The 17,542-nt window shown below is 46.6% G+C and overlaps 2 protein-coding genes and 3 non-coding genes across 6 annotated transcripts in view; all 5 read left to right on the plus strand.

Moving 5' to 3' along the window:
• Positions 1–1,928: 1,928 nt before the first annotated feature.
• On the plus strand, positions 1,929–11,778 carry nek8 (NIMA-related kinase 8). Of its 2 annotated transcripts, XR_012961474.1 has the most exons (15): positions 1,929–2,062; positions 2,769–2,974; positions 3,411–3,643; positions 3,762–3,893; positions 4,024–4,306; positions 4,395–4,579; positions 4,715–4,862; positions 5,400–5,476; positions 5,570–5,687; positions 5,802–5,952; positions 7,047–7,210; positions 7,484–7,636; positions 9,092–9,250; positions 10,337–10,420; positions 10,555–11,778. XR_012961474.1 is itself a non-coding variant. In XM_076145908.1 (14 exons), exons 1-14 carry the CDS (start codon positions 2,016–2,018, stop codon positions 10,363–10,365), a joined length of 2,085 nt encoding a protein of 694 aa, XP_076002023.1. In that variant the 5' UTR covers positions 1,929–2,015; the 3' UTR covers positions 10,366–11,778. The 2 variants fall into 2 exon arrangements, 1 of the variants encoding a protein (XP_076002023.1); XM_076145908.1 differs by having other exon boundaries at positions 10,337–11,778.
• trnas-aga (transfer RNA serine (anticodon AGA)) lies at positions 6,471–6,552 on the plus strand. The gene has a single exon. It is a non-coding gene; the product is annotated as a tRNA-Ser (tRNA).
• Positions 6,820–6,901, plus strand: trnas-aga (transfer RNA serine (anticodon AGA)). The gene has a single exon. It is a non-coding gene; the product is annotated as a tRNA-Ser (tRNA).
• Positions 7,702–7,783, plus strand: trnas-aga (transfer RNA serine (anticodon AGA)). Its single transcript has one exon. It is a non-coding gene; the product is annotated as a tRNA-Ser (tRNA).
• A 523-nt stretch (positions 11,779–12,301) lies between the features above and the next one.
• The window catches only part of traf4a (tnf receptor-associated factor 4a), a 28,067-nt gene continuing 22,826 nt past the window's right edge, over positions 12,302–17,542 (plus strand). The window contains exon 1 of the mRNA XM_076146093.1: positions 12,302–12,849. Within this exon, the coding sequence (XP_076002208.1) occupies positions 12,707–12,849 (143 nt within the window). The 5' untranslated portion in view covers positions 12,302–12,706. The remainder of the gene's footprint in view (positions 12,850–17,542) is intronic.

Raw genomic sequence — 17,542 nt, forward strand, 5'->3', positions numbered from 1 at the left:
CTGTACAGAGGCAGAGACAGAGACATGCACTACGTTACATACACATATTTGTTTTATTTTCTTCTATAATTAAGTTGTCTAAAAATGGCATTGATAAATCATAAACATGAACCAGAAACTGCGTCAAATGTTTTCAAAACAACTTTATTATGCCTGTAACATCTTTGGTTCTTGCTTGGTAGAAGTGTGTCTGCCCCCTAGTGTCAGGAAGAGACAATCACATGCAAAGTAATTATAATACAAACAAACACCATCAGATGGCAGCAAAACATAATGTGAAGAACCAACAGCCACTTCACTTAGTTAGAAACTATCTATCTATCTATCTATCTATCTATCTATCTATCTATCTATTGTGATTTAATTTAAAGTCAGTAGATGTGAATTTATGTGATTGTGAGAGAGAAACAGTCAGAAAACAGCAAAAGAAGAAATAAATGTGTTACCATGACAATATATAGATGTCAGTCCAGGACCAATCAAATCTTGCCAAGTAGCTACTGAGAAAAATATTGAAAACATGAAAGGTGACGCTAACAATTGAGAAAGGAGCTTCCAGTAACTCAACACCTTACAATTACAGCAAGAATTGATATCTAATGCCAAAGTTTCCTGGTTCCTCATTGTTGTTCTTTTGTTGTCAGGTGAGAAGGAGGACTTAAACTTTTAACCCTCATTAGGTGTGTCTTAATCATCAAACCCTCCTAATGCAGCCGGTCCACATCTGGGAGGGAAAGTGATTAGAATTTGTCATGTTGTAATTCCTGACAGCCTCAGGTATGTGAGAGAAACAGATCTGACACCAAATGATGGAAGACGATGGTTTTTGTCCGTCTGTCTGTCTCCCTTGAGCAATATACAATGATGGTGTAACACTCACCCACTACTTCCTCTTACTGTGTGGGTTTGTAATGCAGGTAATGCTTTGTGGCCTCAGGTACACACACAACACACACACACACACACACACATCCACCTCACTGCACATTCCTGGACTGTGACTGTTGCATCTTCTGGCAGATCTCATGCAGACAATAGACGTAGCGTGAGGCCAAATATGTCACTCGGCTGGTCTGAGGTGTGTCAGAGGAAGTGCAGAGGTGCTCCATGTCATCTTCACTTGAGATATTATATCCCTGAGACGGAGCGTACCATTTCTGTTAGAGCCCCTCCTCGCCCTATCTCCCCTTCTGGCTATCTCTTTCAAATACGGTGCATTGCGGAGGAAAAAAGTTCAGTTACGCCACAATCACTGTTTATGGTGACGTGTCATTATTTCAGATTGAGGATAATAGCAGAGGTATGTTGAGCATAACACAGGCAGGCTTTGTCAGGGAGCACAAAGCGTTTATTATGCTGCTGGTGGCAGAGAGGAGAAGAAGAAGCACCCAGGCAGCCTCCTTCCTGCCAATCTCAGACACGGCGGAGGAGCTTTATAATCATCTGGCGTCTGCATGGAGGCCTGCAGCATCAGAGAAGAGCAGCCCAGACTGTCACACTCTCTGCTTCACTCTCTGTACTCAACTACTTCAATTGCTTTAATATGGCGTGTTAGAGTACAATACATTTGAGTCTGTTTTTGGTAGTTGTTGTGTGGTTGTGTAGTATTTTAGGTTTAAGGTTTAAGTTTTAAAGCGGCATATTTCACTAAATTAACAATTAGCTTCATCAGAAAAGGTTTATAACTAATAATTCTAGTCTATATCTTGGATTCAAGACTTTTGGTTTATTGATCCTGACTCTTTATTTTTATTTTAACAAAAGCAGATTTCAACAGAATTCGATAATAAACAGTTATTTTGTGGTATTTTTGTGGTGTTGTGGTTTGTTTTTCTTTCTGTCAGCCTTATTGTCCCTTTCTCTCTGTTCTAAAAGCTCGTTTCTCTTTAGTTAACCAGCGGCCATTTATTCCTCTGAGCCTCGTTGTGACAGTTTAGTTTCCTGTTCGCCTTTCTGTCCCTCGTTGCTGCCCGTAGGGATGTTGCCTGGAGACCACGGAAACGTTTGTTGCATCCATGGAGAAGTATGAGAAGATCAAAGTTGTTGGAAGAGGAGCGTTTGGGTAAACAAAACACACTACTTCCACTTTATTGTAACTTATCTCGCAGTCATGACAACCGCGTAGTCCCTCCTCTGCTGTTTGCGTAAAGGCGCCGAGCGTCGGAACCCGAAGTATAAAAACAAAAAGTTCGGCCCAGTTTCTCTCAAAATGGAACCGATAGTACGAGTTAAGCTGAGAGCGAAGGATTCTACTGCGATGTTGGTTTAGCTAATAAACACTTTCTTTCTTTCTTTCTTTCTTTCTTTCTTTCTTTCTTTCTTTCTTTCTTTCTTTCTTTTTTTCTTTCTTTCTTTCTTTCTTTCTTTCTCCTGTCCTCAGCATCTGGTGAGCATTATGTGAGCTCTGAAAGTTTTAATCATTGAAATAAATGAAACTTTATGGATCTACTCACTTTTGGGGCGAATACTTCAGGCTCAGAACTTATCAATCAAGCCAAAACACCTTCTTATTGGAACAAAGCAAAAACACGAGACTTTTAGCACATTAAGAAGAACTATTGAATCAACTAACAGTCACCACATGTCTCATAACTCATTAACCTTCAGTCATTCCCTCCTCTTCCTCTTAAATGAAGGACTTTCCTCACTGGGCGACACAATCTCCCTTTAATAATTACAACAAACCAATTATCAGCCTTGTCCTTCCATGTCCTTGTAGCATCTGCAGTATTCACCAGTAACCTCCGCCTCCTTCCCTCCCCTGTCAGGATCGTTCACCTGTGCCGGCGGCGCGGCGACGGGGCCTTCGTCATCCTGAAGGAGATCCCGGTGGAGCAGATGTCACGAGACGAGCGCCTGTCAGCTCAGAACGAGTGTCAGGTGCTGAAACTGCTCAACCACCCCAATATCATCGAGTACTATGAGAACTTCCTGGAGGACAAGGCCCTGATGATAGCTATGGAGTACGCACCAGGTACGCCCACGCTGATCACGCTCTATGTCGCAGCTTTACTGGCTTTGGCTCAGCGTTTACACACGGCTATCACTTTCCCCTGGGTTTTGTTTGCACGGGCGCTGTAAAACCTTTTCTCCGTCTTCTGTCAGCCCCAGTGACATCACCTCATGTGTTGCTCCCTTCAGGGACACGGTGATTAGGTAACAACAATGACAATGTGACAGCAAGAGGATTGACAAAGAGGACGGATCAGATTTCAACCTTTTTTAAGTTAATGTTCCATTTTTCCCATTATTCATGCATTCATCTTCAATTATCTTTATTTTATTGTTTATTGGATTATCGGCTGATACACTAGAAGATCTATTTGTCTTTGACTCCACCATGGAACTTCTCTCTGACAACTTCTAACAGTCTGTAAGGATTCCTGGTCTAGTCTGTTCTCTTCTCTCAGGCGGAACGTTGGCTGACTACATCCAGAAGCGCTGTAACTCCCTGCTGGATGAAGACACCATCCTCCACTTCTTCGTGCAGATCCTGCTGGCCCTGTACCACGTGCACAACAAACTAATCCTGCACAGAGACCTGAAGACCCAGAACATTCTCCTGGACAAACACCAGATGATCGTCAAAATCGGAGACTTCGGCATCTCCAAGATACTTGTCAGCAAGAGCAAAGCTTACACGGTGAGTGAGCAGACACGGCCGTGCCTTTTGATTGGTTCGCTCCAACCTTCACCTGAAACCTGGCATCCTTACAATATGTCAACAACAAGTAGAGCTGCTCCTTTTTTCATCTCCGCAGGTGGTTGGTACTCCGTGCTACATCTCTCCGGAGCTGTGTGAGGGAAAGCCGTATAACCAGAAGAGCGACATCTGGGCTCTGGGCTGTGTGCTCTATGAGCTCGCCAGCCTGAAGAGAGCGTTTGAAGCGGCCGTACGCAAAACCTTTTATTTGTACTCGTACTTTAAGATGGTTGCCCCGGTTTCATACCCGGAGATACTGATTCAAATAAATAACTCTGCTCTCTCTTCTTTCCTTTTTTCATTTCCTGTTTTCCGTCCAGAATCTGCCCGCCCTTGTTTTGAAGATCATGAGCGGCACTTTTGCTCCGATCTCAGACCGATACAGCCCAGAGCTCAGGCAGCTCATCCTCAACATGCTCAACCTGGATCCATCCAAACGGCCCCAGCTCAATGAAATCATGGCCCTTCCCATCTGCATCCGGCCCCTGCTGAATCTCTACACCGACATCGGCAACGTCAAGATGCGCAGGATCGAAAAGCCGGCCATGCACGCCGGGCCTCACGGTCGAGCGGGAGGGAGGGTGCCTAGCAACAGATCCAGAGGTCAGGCGCGTTATTGCATTAATTCATAACAGATCCAGTTGTTTTACATTTTCTCCATATATTAGAATGCTGATTTTATTTGAAACAGATGCGTCAGGAGGTTTAGGAACGGGGACGCTTCATTCCCTCCCACTGTCTGCCGTCTACACCTGGGGCAGCGGCATCGCCACGCCTCTCCGCCTGCCCATGCTCAACACCGAAGTGCTGCAGGTTTCTCTGGGCCGCACCCAGAAAATGGGGGTCACCAAGTCAGGCCGCCTCATTACGTGGGAGGTCTGTGTACGCCAAAGTGTCCTAGAGTTGATTTCTCTCGCTCCTTCATTTGACATAAATTGCATTCTTACTCTGTCGCCCTCATCAAAGTTAATTATCTCGCCGCTCACCCCTATTAATCCCCGTCTGTCTCAGGCTCCGTCGGTGGGGTCTTCTGAGCCCAGCCTGCCCGGCGTGGTGGAGCAGATGCAGCCTCAGTTCATCTCTCGCTTTCTGGAGGGCCAGTCCGGCGTCACCATCAAGTCGGTGGCCTGCGGCGATCTGTTTACCACCTGCATGACAGGTCGGTGGGCCGTTTCTCTTTGGATAGGCGTGGCGGGGGATCACATCCATGTCCACTCAGCCTCAGTCAGTGCGGCGCCGCTATAGGAAATCAATATTCATTCTCTCCTTCATGCCCACATGCACACACCCTGCAGTAAATTCATGCAAAACACCGACTCGGCAATCGAAGACGCATAGGAAAGTGGGGATATGATGAAGTTTGACTGGACTTTAGATCAGATACAGTCGTTTGAATGGCTGTCATCTCCACGTTTGACAGTTTTTGGAAGCAACAGCTTTTCCTGAGCTCAAACTGTGACTCACTGATACTCACACACTCTCACTGTCATCGCTCCATCAGGATTAAAGCGGGGATAAAAAGACTTCTTCTCTCAGCTCAGTCGTCTCTCTTTCATCACTTTTTCCTCTTTTGTGAAGCAGATTAGTGTTTCCTGGATATGGATTAGATTTGGATTGTATTGATCCACGTAACAATACACTTACATTCATGAACCGGGAGTCGCTCTGATCCTTCCCTCTGTTATTCGTTCTGCAGACAGAGGCATTATCATGACGTTTGGAAGTGGAAGTAACGGCTGTCTGGGACACGGTAATTTTAATGATGTCACACAGGTATGTTAACCCTCTCATGGAGACGTTCGAGTATTTGTCAGTACTCTTCCAGTGAATCTACAGGGATGTGATCTGTGTGTTTTTGTGATCCAGCCCAAAATAGTGGAAGCCCTCCTCGGCTATGAGTTGGTTCAGGTGTCGTGCGGCGCCTCTCATGTGCTCGCTGTGACCAATGAACGGGAGGTATTCGCCTGGGGAAGAGGAGACAATGGTAGAGTAAAGTTGAACTGTTATCTCTATCAGGTGTGTGATTTATGACAGCAGCATCTCAGCATCATCGTGACTGTGACTGTCTGTTCCCCCCCCCCTCCCCCCTGTGTGAAAGGTCGCCTCGGGCTGGGCACCCAAGACACACACAACTCTCCCCAGCAGGTGTGTGTGCCTGTGGACTTCGAGGCCCAGAGGGTGATGTGTGGGGTCGACTGCTCCATGATTATCAGCACCCAGAGCAACATTCTGGCATGTGGAAGCAACAGGTAGGATATGTTTCCCTCCCATTCAGTCTACACTAGTATGTAAACGTGTGACTTAGTGAAGTTTAACGCGCTTATTCACTTTTAATAACAAGGCAAGAACTGTGTCAAATCCCACTCGACTGGCCCAGACCTTAAGAATCTTTATTGACGTGGGCGGTGGAGGATTGAGAGATTATGCGGTGTGCACATCCTGTGAGACGGCATTCCCATAATATGACAAACACAGTTTCGTCTCCTTGTTAATCTCTCGCTGTTAAAAAAAAATAAAGGTTTTGTGGCCGGATGTGAAGAAGAAGCGTACGTGTAGGAGGAGAATGTGTAAACAGCTTTTAGTTCAGGTTAGAGCAGAAACAGCCGTGCTCAGACTCAGCTGCTTCCTGCTACTAGTAACATTCACACAGATGGAGTTTAGAAACCGGTGTGAAGTTGAATGTTAATGGGAGTTTGTACATGAATTCAAGCAAACAAGCAGCAGGAGTTGCAGACGATACATTCTGTCTGGACCAATATTTGAGCAGGTTGTCGTGGCCGAGTGGTTAAGGCGATGGACTAGAAATCCATTGGGGTTCCCCCGCGCAGGTTCGAATCCTGCCGACAACGTCAGCTCTTTAATCACGCAGGAAGCTGAAAGCACTGCTATTAGTGCAGAACGTAAACACACACTTACCAGCCTGAACTCTGTCTTTCTGAAAGGCTTTTTTTGTTATTATTTGAAAGGTTCATTTTTAATTATGTTGAGACTGTGACTCACTGTTTCCTCCCAGTAAGAACATGCTGGCTTCAGATCCAGGGACGCATTTCAGATCCTTCTTGTCTGGCTCATTAAAGGAAAATCATTTCTTCTGTTTGGTCTGCAGTATGAAGCATGTTGTCGTGGCCGAGTGGTTAAGGCGATGGACTAGAAATCCATTGGGGTTTCCCCGCGCAGGTTCAAATCCTGCCGACAACGGCAAATTGTTTTCAGCACAAACATTAGCTCATCAACCATTCATAAGCTCCCAAAGCATTCACTCAAGTCAAATTCTCTCACAGCATAAATGTGCTCTGTTTGAAATCCATCTTAAACATAAACTACTCCTTTGTTTTGTTGTCAGGTTTAACAAGCTGGGGCTGGATAAGATAACGGCTGGTGAGGAGCCAAACCCCTCCAATCAGGTGGAGGAAGTCCTCTCTTACGCGCCTGTGCAGTCGGCTCCACTTAACACGGAGAAGATCGTTTACATCGACATCGGGACGGCCCATTCTGTGGCTGTTACAGGTTTGAAGCTCATACAGCGACGTGTTTCTCTCTAGTTTGCCTCCTACACTGCAGCTGCTTATTGTGGAATGAGTAAAAGGTTTGTAGCAACATGTTAACGCCTCTTCAGTAGATTAAGAGAAGACAAATAAGGCTGACAAGCAACTCTTCCTATGACTTAGTGTCTCAGTTAATTTGACATTGATATGAATTTCAAGAGAAAATGAAGTTGTAACCTTTAAAGTGAAAGTGTGTAATCCTGTAATCCTCTGTCTTTGTGCCGTGCTTGTTCAGAGAGAGGTCAGTGTTTGACCTTTGGCAGTAACCAACACGGCCAGATGGGCTGCAGCTCTCGGCGGAGCGGCCGCGTACCATACCTGGTGCCCGGGCTGCAGGGGATCACCTTGGCTGCCTGTGGAGACGCTTTCACCTTAGCTATCGGATCAGGTGAGCGATGGAGGTTTATGGGATCTGTGCTCGCTGTACAGATGGATCTCTGTGGCACACATGAAGTTGTCGTGGCCGAGCGGTTAAGGCGATGGACTAGAAATCCATTGGGGTTTCCCCGCGCAGGTTCGAATCCTGCCGACAACGTAATTCTTATATCATGCAGCATACAGAAGTTCTGCTTTTGCTTAACGCTCTCCCTTCCAAAAGGCCTCTTTATTATTTAAAAGGTTAATTTTTAACTACCGTGACTCTGTGGCTCACCATTTCCTCTCCACAAGAACGTGCTGTGTGTTGAGATCCAGCTCAGACCAGTGTGGAGTGTGTGTGTGTGTGTGTGAGCTCCTCTAACAGGGACTCGTTTGAAATCCTTCTTCTTTGGCCCATTAGAGGAAAAGCCTCTGAGCTTTGAGTTTGCTGTCACATAATTCTACATTCATTAGCCACATTGTCAGATAATAGATCAACCAAGTGTATTTCTCCTTACTCTCCCTCACTGTTGCTGACTCACTGAAGTGGCTTTAGGGTGCAGCAGTGTTAAAAAACACAACAGGGTTCGGCTGAGCTCTGAGCCGATGCAGCATAGTTCAGATGTTTGTGGTTCAGCTCCTTTGCGAGAAATGGAGAATTCTGGGATACCAAAGTGAAGTGGTGCAGCTTGACAAGAGTCACACACACGGAAGAACGCTGCTACTGTACGTGAAAACTGAAAGTAATGGCTACCTGGAGTGTTCAAAAGTCATCTAAAATGCAGATTACTTAAGAAAATGCTGCTCAGTGATGTAAACTAGGGAGAATTTGTAGCTAAGGGGAAAAAACATGCACCAAAAAAAGTCTCTATGTTTCTTTAGCGTGTGTGTGTGTGTGTGTGTGTGTGTGTATCTCATAGCTGAGGGTGAAAATGTCAGATGGAGCCGCTGATTGTCTTCCCTGGGGAGAAGCCAGCAGTGGCAGCTCTGCCTGCAGGTTTTCTTTGTCAGGGGACAGCTTTGTTCAGCTTTGGCCACCTGCAGATGGATCTATTATGCTGAGAGAGGGGGGGGCAGTGAGAGAGAGAGGGGGGAGGGGGGGGGGCAGTGAGAGAGAGAGAGAGAGGGGGGGGGGGGGGGGGGGGGGGCAGTGAGAGAGAGGGAAAGAGAGAGAGAGACTGAGGGACACTGAGGGAGAGAGACAGAGACAGCGAGAGACACTGAGGAAGAGAGAGAGACAGAGACAGAGAGAGAGGGAAAGAGAGAGAGGGAGAGTGAAAGAGAGAGAGGGGGAAAGAGGGAGAGGAGAGGGAAAGAGAGAGAACAGAGAGAGGGGGAAAGAGAGAGAGAGAAGAGAGGTGAAGAGACAGACCAGTGTGGAGTGGAGAGAGAGAGAGAGAGAGAGAGAGAGAGAGAGAGGTGTGTGTGTGTGTGTGTGTGTATTATCAGAGATGGTGACCGGCTCCCTGCTCTCTTGTCTCCACAGAGGGGGAGGTGTATACCTGGGGAAAGGGGGCCCGCGGTCGCCTTGGAAGAAAAGAGGAGGATTCTGGGATACCGAAGGCAGTGCAGCTTGACGAGAGTCACCCCTTCACAGTGACATCAGTGGCTTGTTGTCATGGCAACACCCTGCTGGCAGTGAAACGTAATATTTCGCTTATTACCCTTTGTTAACCAAAAAATGTGCAATGGGATTGGGATGCGGTGAGATCTAATAGCCGCTGCTAATCCTCTAGACGACAGGAAAGACAAACCGGAGACGGGCTCCTCAGGGCGACGCAGCCGGGAGCCGCACGTCTCCCTGCATCGAGCCGGGAATGCGAACGCTCGCCGCCATGATGAAGATATTACTATCACTCCAATCTGAACGTGTCTATTGAAAAGTAAACGTCTGTGCTTCATCTAATCCTGGATCATTTCCTGTCACAGATGTGTTTAGCTCCGGCTCCGGCTCAGGCAGTCTGCTGACATTAACAAACCAGCCTCTCTTTTCATCTGGATGACAAAAGCAGTGATTCAGCTGTTGAGGTTATTGATTTCGGAGTGTATTCTAGGCACAGAGTGAACGACAAGTGCAGCACTGAGAGAAATGGAACACACCCAGGCAGCAGCAGTAGCCAAGGAAAAACTGAAACAGAGTGAAGGTGGGATTAAATCAACCCGCTATGCTCCGGATTGAAACTAGGAGCCAATATAGAGGATTTTAAACCGTATGACAGTTTAATCAGTAACAGAGATGTTATTAATCCTCAACACAGGACACACACACTCCTGCCTAACGTCCCCATGACCTACAGCATGTGACAGAGACCTAGAAACAGTGTGAGCATTATTAGAGGTCATTAGTGTCGCCTACATGTGTGTAAGCGACTCCAGCACAAGTTTAGGTTACAAACTGTTATAAATCATTACCTTCTATTGGAGCTCAGCATGTTTTGTGCAGATAGTGAACATCTCCTCACATCTCATCACAGTCTTTACGTGTCTTTGTTCATTTTCATGCTGTGTCTAAACTTGAAATGAGCATTTAATCTACTCAAAAGCATTAGTGGTGAAACAGGAAGTCATAGTTTGTTGCTGATGTTGCTGGAACCGTACAGCCAAGTGGTTTGTTCCGATCACTATAGCTAATTAGCCATTATTGGGCCCATTATTGACATTATTGGCTCAGTCTGTACAGAAAGAGACGTGCTGCTATTTGACTCTTTTTCCTTCTCCCCTTTGGTTTCAGCGTTGCTTGAGGAACCTGTCCCACGATGATTCTCCGTCCTTAAAAACCCAAAACCCTGAGCGCCTGGGCTGCTGCGATGAAGAGGTGAAGGACAGCTTCCTCTAAATAACTCCTCCCAGAGGCCCATCTGCGTGGCAGTTGAAAGATTCTCTTTCATACCGCAGCTGCAGCCACAGAATTTGACTTGTTCTTCCTCCCTGTCTCGTTCTTTCCCCCAGCAAAGAAATGTTGTTTGTTTCATTCAGCGGCTCGCGGAGCTAGCGGCTACGACGGAGCAAAAAACACACGGGGGAGTCCAAACAGCACTGTTGCAGCAGGTGTAGTCAACAAACAGGCCATTTTGTTAGTTTCTCCTAATGTTATTGAAGTCCCATTGGAGGAAGTCGGTCAGTGGCTTTCATGTGGTGATCCTTTGTGCTCTGTTAGGCGCAGGGTTAGCATGATAAACACGTAAGGCCACGGAAAGTCAAACAGGTTTTGAGCTCTAAGCCGGCGTTAGAAGAGACGACACAATAAGAAGAAAAGACTGAATGCCACTTCACCGTTTGTCTGCTTCTGTTTGTAACTCATCAGCCAAATAATCACGTCCTCAGCAGTCACATTGTGTTTTAGTGGATTAGACCTTCAAGGCTTCTGTAACACATTCAGCCCAGATAACGACGCCTGATGCTGTTTAGTGTCATTACGCCGAACTCTGTGTTTAGATGGAAATGAGGTCTGGATATTTTTAGAAGATTCTGCTTATTATTCACTTTTATTATAGGCTTTATAGTGTGTGTAGAGGTGTATTTTTATACTATTGAATGAATAGAGTGTGAAACCAGGCTGCCGACACAAGATGCTGCCAAAATAGAGACTCCTACACCTTGATTCTACATTTTTGCACTTTTTCTAAGCTGTTTTTTGTAATAACTTCATATTAATAATGACTGTTTTTTTGTGGCTACCTTTTGTGAATGATTTGACGATGATAACGATATTGATCTTCATGTTTTCATCAGTTTGCAGGACATTTGAAATCATATTTTCCCCGGCGTCAGCTTGGGACAGCTTCTCTATTCCATGGTATAATGAACCACATGCGCTGCTGAATGAAACATTATCTTTAATTATCAATAGTCAACATTCAGGAAGGCTGTTTTTAAATCGATATCAGTTGCAGATGATCAATTATCTGCTTCAAATTGATAACTTCTTTCAAAATTGTCACGATCATATAAACAACTGCCTATTTTTATCAAAGTGTCTTATCACGTTTTAAGGTAAACTGCTTATTTAAGATGTTTTTATACCTTTTTACTAAAGTCATGGATATGCCACCATTGTTTTTTTATACGGTGATGTAATGATGATGTAATCCAGTGGCAATACAACAAATGAGAGCTGATTGAAATGCAGATGTGCTCATAATTTCAGCTTTGAATTAAAGAACTCCAGTTGCAGTCTTATATTTTCATTCATGTTACTCACAATATTTTCCTGATTCTATTGATGATAATGTATTTATACTTTATGCAAATCTACAACATAAAGGGGGCTGCTGTTTGTCTGCTGCGCCACCAGAGGGCGTCTATCACTGACGGATGTGTGTGTGTCATTGTATTAGCTCAATTATAGCTCTTATGTTCTCAAAATTACTTACCTGAACATGGACAACACACACTCTTATCACACGAGTTTAAGTCTTTATCATAGTTGTTGTTATTATACAGCAATTATGTTACATTCTTGAATGATGATTGATCCATTATGAGCTCGTATCAGAGACACAATGACATGTACTCTAACAATTTATGTCATTACAGAGCGGCTCAGACAGACAAAAGCCCAATTAAATAAACATAAAGGAGATGAGGAGATAAAATGGTGCGAATATTGACTGAGAGGAGCTTCCTGACTCCTCCTGCATGGAGGAAGAGGAGGAGGTGGAGGAGGAGGAGGAGGCGGGGCTCGGTGCACCTAAACAGACGGAGGGGTAATGCATTGTGCTCAGTTGTCAGAGGGGAACAGGGCCACACAGGCGCAAACAAACCCGGGTTTAGACCTGCACAGGGCTGTCAGGGGACATCCGTGACCACCCTGGCCACCGTCCGGTCCGCGTCCTCGGTTGTCACACGGGAAAAACGGCTGGAGGACTCGGCTCCGATCTCCCACGAATCAGTCGGCGGCGGAAGGGACGTGACATGAACCCCTCATCGGCTTAAACGGCGGTGTGAGACGCGTAAATAGCCCCGTTCACCGGGGACCGAGGAAGGAGGACGCGGCCGTGTGTGTGTGTGTTTTTTCTTCTTTTCTTCCTCCTTCCCGATCACCGTAAAGACCGAAAACCTGCAGCGAAGGCCGAGACACAGCGAGGGAGAAGCTGCAGCCATGCCCGGCTTTGATTACAAGTTTCTGGAGAAGCCAAAGCGAAGGTTCCAGTGTCCGCTCTGCAGCAAGGCGATGCGGGAGCCGGTCCAAGTGTCGACCTGTGGACACCGCTTCTGTGACACCTGTCTGCAAGAATTCCTGAGGTACGGTGTGTGTGTGCGCGTACGTGTGTGTGAGAGAGAGACGGAGAGATAATGTGTGTGTGTGTCCAAGATCCACCTCTTTGCGGGCGATACTGGAGCTCGCAGCCTTGTCTAGTTTCGGTAGAGCGTCAGTAAATAAAGGATGTGTGTGTGTGTGAGTGTACGTGTGTGTGTAGGTGTGTCCTTCTCACCTCAGTACCTCCGAGCTGCTCCATGCACCTGCACTCTCAGGTGTGTGTGTGTGTGCGCGCGCGCGTGTGTGCGTGTGTCATTGTTGCGTTAAAAAGGTCCAACGCAAGGCCACGACACCATGTCAGCGTAAAGCAAAGCATGACTGATGGAGCCTTTTGTTCATCCGGAGCATCCAGAGCAGCCTGCAGGGGTCTGGATGATGACATACACTACATGCAGTTACTCACACACTGACATGCTTCCATTGTTGTGGTGTGGATGAGGCGGGCAGGCAGACAGACAGGCAGACAGACAGAGCGAGTCAAAGCAGATGACCGCTGTTGTTTTGCTCTTATCAATCAATCAGAGAGCAGGAGTGTGTTCATGATGTCAGGGCTCCTCTGCAGACCTGAGCCTTAAAAAAAAAATCTAATTTAGTCTCTAGGGACAAAGGAGTCAGTCATGGTAATATGTTGCATTTTGTGCTGCCTGTGTGTGTGTGTGTGTGTGTGTGTGTGTGTGTGTGTGTGTGTGTGTGTGTGTGTGTGTGTGTGTGTGTGCTCTCATTGTGTGTCCTGCAGAGGGCCCAAGTCTTCTCATCCTGTCTGTGTTTCTGCCCTGGGGGCTGATCCTGCATAGGAAGGGGTACTTCAATGTGTGTGTGTGTGTGTGTGTGTGTGTGTGTGTGTGTGTGTGTGTGTGCGCGTGCGCGTGTGTAAGGGTGGGGGTCAGGCATTGGAGTCTTCCTGAGTATAGGATTAGACGGATTCCTTCATGGGTGTCAGTCAGTCAGGGCACCGGGGGCACTGAGGGACCTTTGACTAGAAGGTCAGCGGTCTAAGAGGACAACCACACCCTCCTCCTCCTCCTCCTCTTCCTCCTCCTTACTCCCACTGAACATGGAGGTCTTTGTTAAGTGTTTGTTGTGTGGTAGACTGTCAAAATATGAATCCAACTGACACAGGAAACCATCACCTTCTCTGCTGTCACCTGGACATGAAGGAAGCAACTAGTTGGAACGAAAAGGCCACTTAATCACACACACACACAGATCTATCATATTAATGTTATTGTGCTTTGAGATGAAGTGGAAAAGGAGCCGTAGCGCTGCAGCAGACATCACTTCTGTTCTCATGTCCTGTCAGTCAAATCAGAGCTTTAGTGACAGGTATGGGAAGCTTCTCTGACACGCTTACACACACACACACGTGTCATTTGCTCATTTTCATTTAAAAACACTGTCTCCTGGCCTCAGCTGTGTGTAAACGCAGCTACCAAGCACCCTTCAAAGATCTCTAATATAGCTAAATATAACCTTTTAACTGTTAGATTTGGCTTTAAAGGCCCTGAAACGTTGTGGTTTGCTGTTGTTCAGCCTCATGTCATGCAGACTTTAAGTGGCTTGCACCGCTGCTGTTTGTAGTTTTATTTCACTTACTGAATTTGTTTACAAGTAGCACTGAAAAGGGAGTTTAAATTTTACCACTCGACGCATGAAAACACCCTGCGGGGAAACTTACAAGCAGATATGTTTCTCCTTACTCACACTTGTTGCCTCAAGCCAGTAAGAGAAAACCTCACTCTTGTGTTTGGTTTAGGTTCTCGTTTGTCATCCACCTAATGGTTAATTTCAGAGACTTGTAATGATAAAATAAGGTCTGGTTGCAGAGAGTGACAGGAGCGAGCTGGAGAGGAGATAAATAATGAATCAGTCCATTGTAGTGAGCGCGTTGTTATGCACCTTATCAGTCTGAGTCAGCAGGAAAACACCCCTGGCTCCCATAGCTGCGAGGCATTAAATCAGGCTGGAAAGTTGAAATTAAGGATGAACAAAGAGAGCAGGGGAAGAACGGTGATCACCTCTGATCAATGCCCGCCTCTGTCTTCTCTCCCTCCTGCCTCCTCCCCCCTGCTGCTTCACTCCCACAGTGTGACTCAGACCAGCAAAGTCCGTCAGCTTGTGGAAGTTTGGATGCTTCTCTTTGATTATGTCTGCGAGACCAAGCGTGTGTTGAGAGCTTGATGACATTGTGTAACAGCAGTGTGTGAATGATATCGATCAGGAATAATCAGAACATCGTCACATCCTGGTGTAAACAATTATATAATGTTCCAGGCCTGAATGTTGGAAGTAAAACTCGAGTCAAGACGGTTGTGCTTTCCATGCAGTTCCTAGTTTTGATAGTAAGAATATTTGGAGTTTGAATATTGATTGATTGATTGATTGATACTGGATGTACCTCGAGTTCTGATCATTTTGTGCAAAACTCCTTACTTACACACAAATATATACAGTATATATTTATAAACTTTGGTTTGAAACTCTGAGTTTGATGACTGAATAAAGTAGTGCATCTATTTACAGACTTGAAAGCATTGAAAAAAGTATTGACGTCATTGGGATCAAACTTGCAGTAGGTATTGATTATTGACGAGTGGGAGGGTTAATATTGGATTTCTGAGCCTGATTCTCTCCCAGTGAGCCGTCAGCCTGCATCTGTCACACACTGGTGTTAATAACAATGCATTCCTGGTCAACTTTCCACATGGAGTAAACATTAAATAAACCTTCATATCTACAGCAGAGTGATATCTCTGCAGCACTTCGCCCACGACTCACTGTGACACAGAGAGAGAGAGGGAGGGAGAGTAAGAGGGAGAGGGAGAGAGAGAAGGAGGAGGAGAGGGAGGGGGACAGTGAGGGGGGGAGGGAAAGAGAGGGGGGCGAGAGAAACAGGGAGTGAGAGAGAGTGAGTGTGGGAAGAAGATAGAGATGGGAGAGAGAGGGAGGGAGGGAGGGGGAGGGAGAGTCAGGGTGAGAGAGAGGGGAGAGAGAGTGAGACAGACAGACAGAGAGACAGAGAGAGAGCGAGAGAGTGAGCTGTAGCTAGGTTGACTGGCTGTATTGTCAGCGCTTTAATTAACAAAGTGTGCCAGTTGAGGCCTGAGCCAGTTCAGCACTCGGCTGACGGCTCACAGGACAGCGAGGATCATTGTGAGGAGAAGTTCAAGTTTATTGAGGCTGACACGGAGCAGTTAGCTCATGATCTGGCCATTGTGCCGCTAACCTGATCCTTTCCTGTAATTGTTGAAGCCCGTGTAACATCCAGCCCAGGCCTGCCAGCCCGGCCTGCCCACGTTCACACACACACACACAAACACACACACACTGCCAGCTCAGTCACCGTCTCCAGAGATCATCGCTCTGTCGCAACAAGCCACCAAACTCCAAAAGAGAGAGCTGCAGCGTGACATGGCTCCGGCGTTAATCATCCTCCACCAGGGAATCAGACCGCAGTGACACTCGAGGTGAAACACACGTGAATTCTTCTCCGGGTGATGAAAAGAGCGTCTTTGTCCACAGGCATGTTGGCATGCCATGTTAACGGCCCGTGTTTCCGCTCGGAGGAGAGGAATGTGTAAATACTATTACAACAGCAGTCCTGGAGGCCGGCCCGGGTCTGGGAGCCAGAGTCACGGGGTGAAACGCAGCCCAGGCCCTCGCAGCTTAACACCACTGCCATCAAATATGACTCACGTGCTCCCACATCTCGCTGCACAGCCGCCCGGCCCGGGGAAGAACAACCATTTCCTTTCCCCCCGAAGAAAAGGCCCGATCTGAGTTTACGGCCGTTCCACTCATTCCACAGCTCATGGCTCATCAATTTTGAATTTATTGAGCCAGAACAATGGCGTGCGATGCGACGCGACAGTGGTCTCTCTGTGGGAATGATGCAGTGCTGCGACCGCCGCCTTGACAGGGTTATAATTGGTTTGTTCAGCTCAATAACTTCCTCCTATAGGCCTCAACGCAGTCACTAGTGCCACTGTGTCGGACTCAGCCAGAGCCACCAGGAACTCCAAAGTGGGCTAATGTGAGAAATGTTCTGGGGTCGATTATTCTGCGTCCCAAAACCGAGGGTGTGTGTGTTTTTGGGTAGGGGAATGGATCGTGATTCGTTCAACTCTGACACGTCCTCTGTGAGTTGTGTAGTTTTTCCTCTCTGGTTGTAGGTTGGACTCACTTTCCCTGCTCTCACTCTCTCTCCCACGCTTTGATCGTCCGAACACCCTGATGCACAATTAACAGCTTCAGCCAAACCGCAGCCTCCGCTTCAATCTTCTACTCTCTCCCTCCAAAAAGCAGCCGCCGATTACAACAGGGAACATTGGCGGAAGTGTGGAATAGAACTTACCGATAAGATTTCTCTCCACTGAATGCAAAATCAATCCATCTTTGTCTGCTGCGTGTGTGTGTGTGTGTGTGTGTGTGTGTGTGTGTGTGTGTGTGTGTGTGTGTGTGTGTGTGTGTGTGTGTGTGTGTGTGTGTGTGTGTGTGTGTGTGTGTGTGTGTGTGAATGGATGTATGTGGAGGCACTTTGGCTGCTGTCACTGTGTTTCTTTAAGGATTAAGTGGAGCCTGTGTGGCTTTGGTGCCCAGTGTTCTCTATAAGTCTGCCACTTAATGCAGCTGGGGCTTTGTGCCTCAGTGGGTATCTGGATCTGAATGGACCCACGCCAC

Source organism: Genypterus blacodes, unplaced genomic scaffold (assembly GCF_046128005.1).
Source record: "Genypterus blacodes isolate CSIRO-AG114 ecotype Tasmania unplaced genomic scaffold, CSIRO-AGI_Gbla_v1 ptg000032l_1, whole genome shotgun sequence".
In the NCBI taxonomy this organism is placed as follows: Eukaryota; Metazoa; Chordata; class Actinopteri; order Ophidiiformes; family Ophidiidae; genus Genypterus; species Genypterus blacodes.

Excerpts from the sequence above, each read along its gene's own strand:
- nek8 (XM_076145908.1), top strand. The coding sequence starts at position 2,016 with ATGGAGAAGTATGAGAAGATCAAAGTTGTTGGAAGAGGAGCGTTTGG. Across the intron at positions 4,307-4,394 it reads GCCTAGCAACAGATCCAGAG|ATGCGTCAGGAGGTTTAGGA; the intron begins GTCAGGCGCGTT and ends TATTTGAAACAG. Across the intron at positions 5,953-7,046 it reads CTGGCATGTGGAAGCAACAG|GTTTAACAAGCTGGGGCTGG; the intron begins GTAGGATATGTT and ends TTTTGTTGTCAG.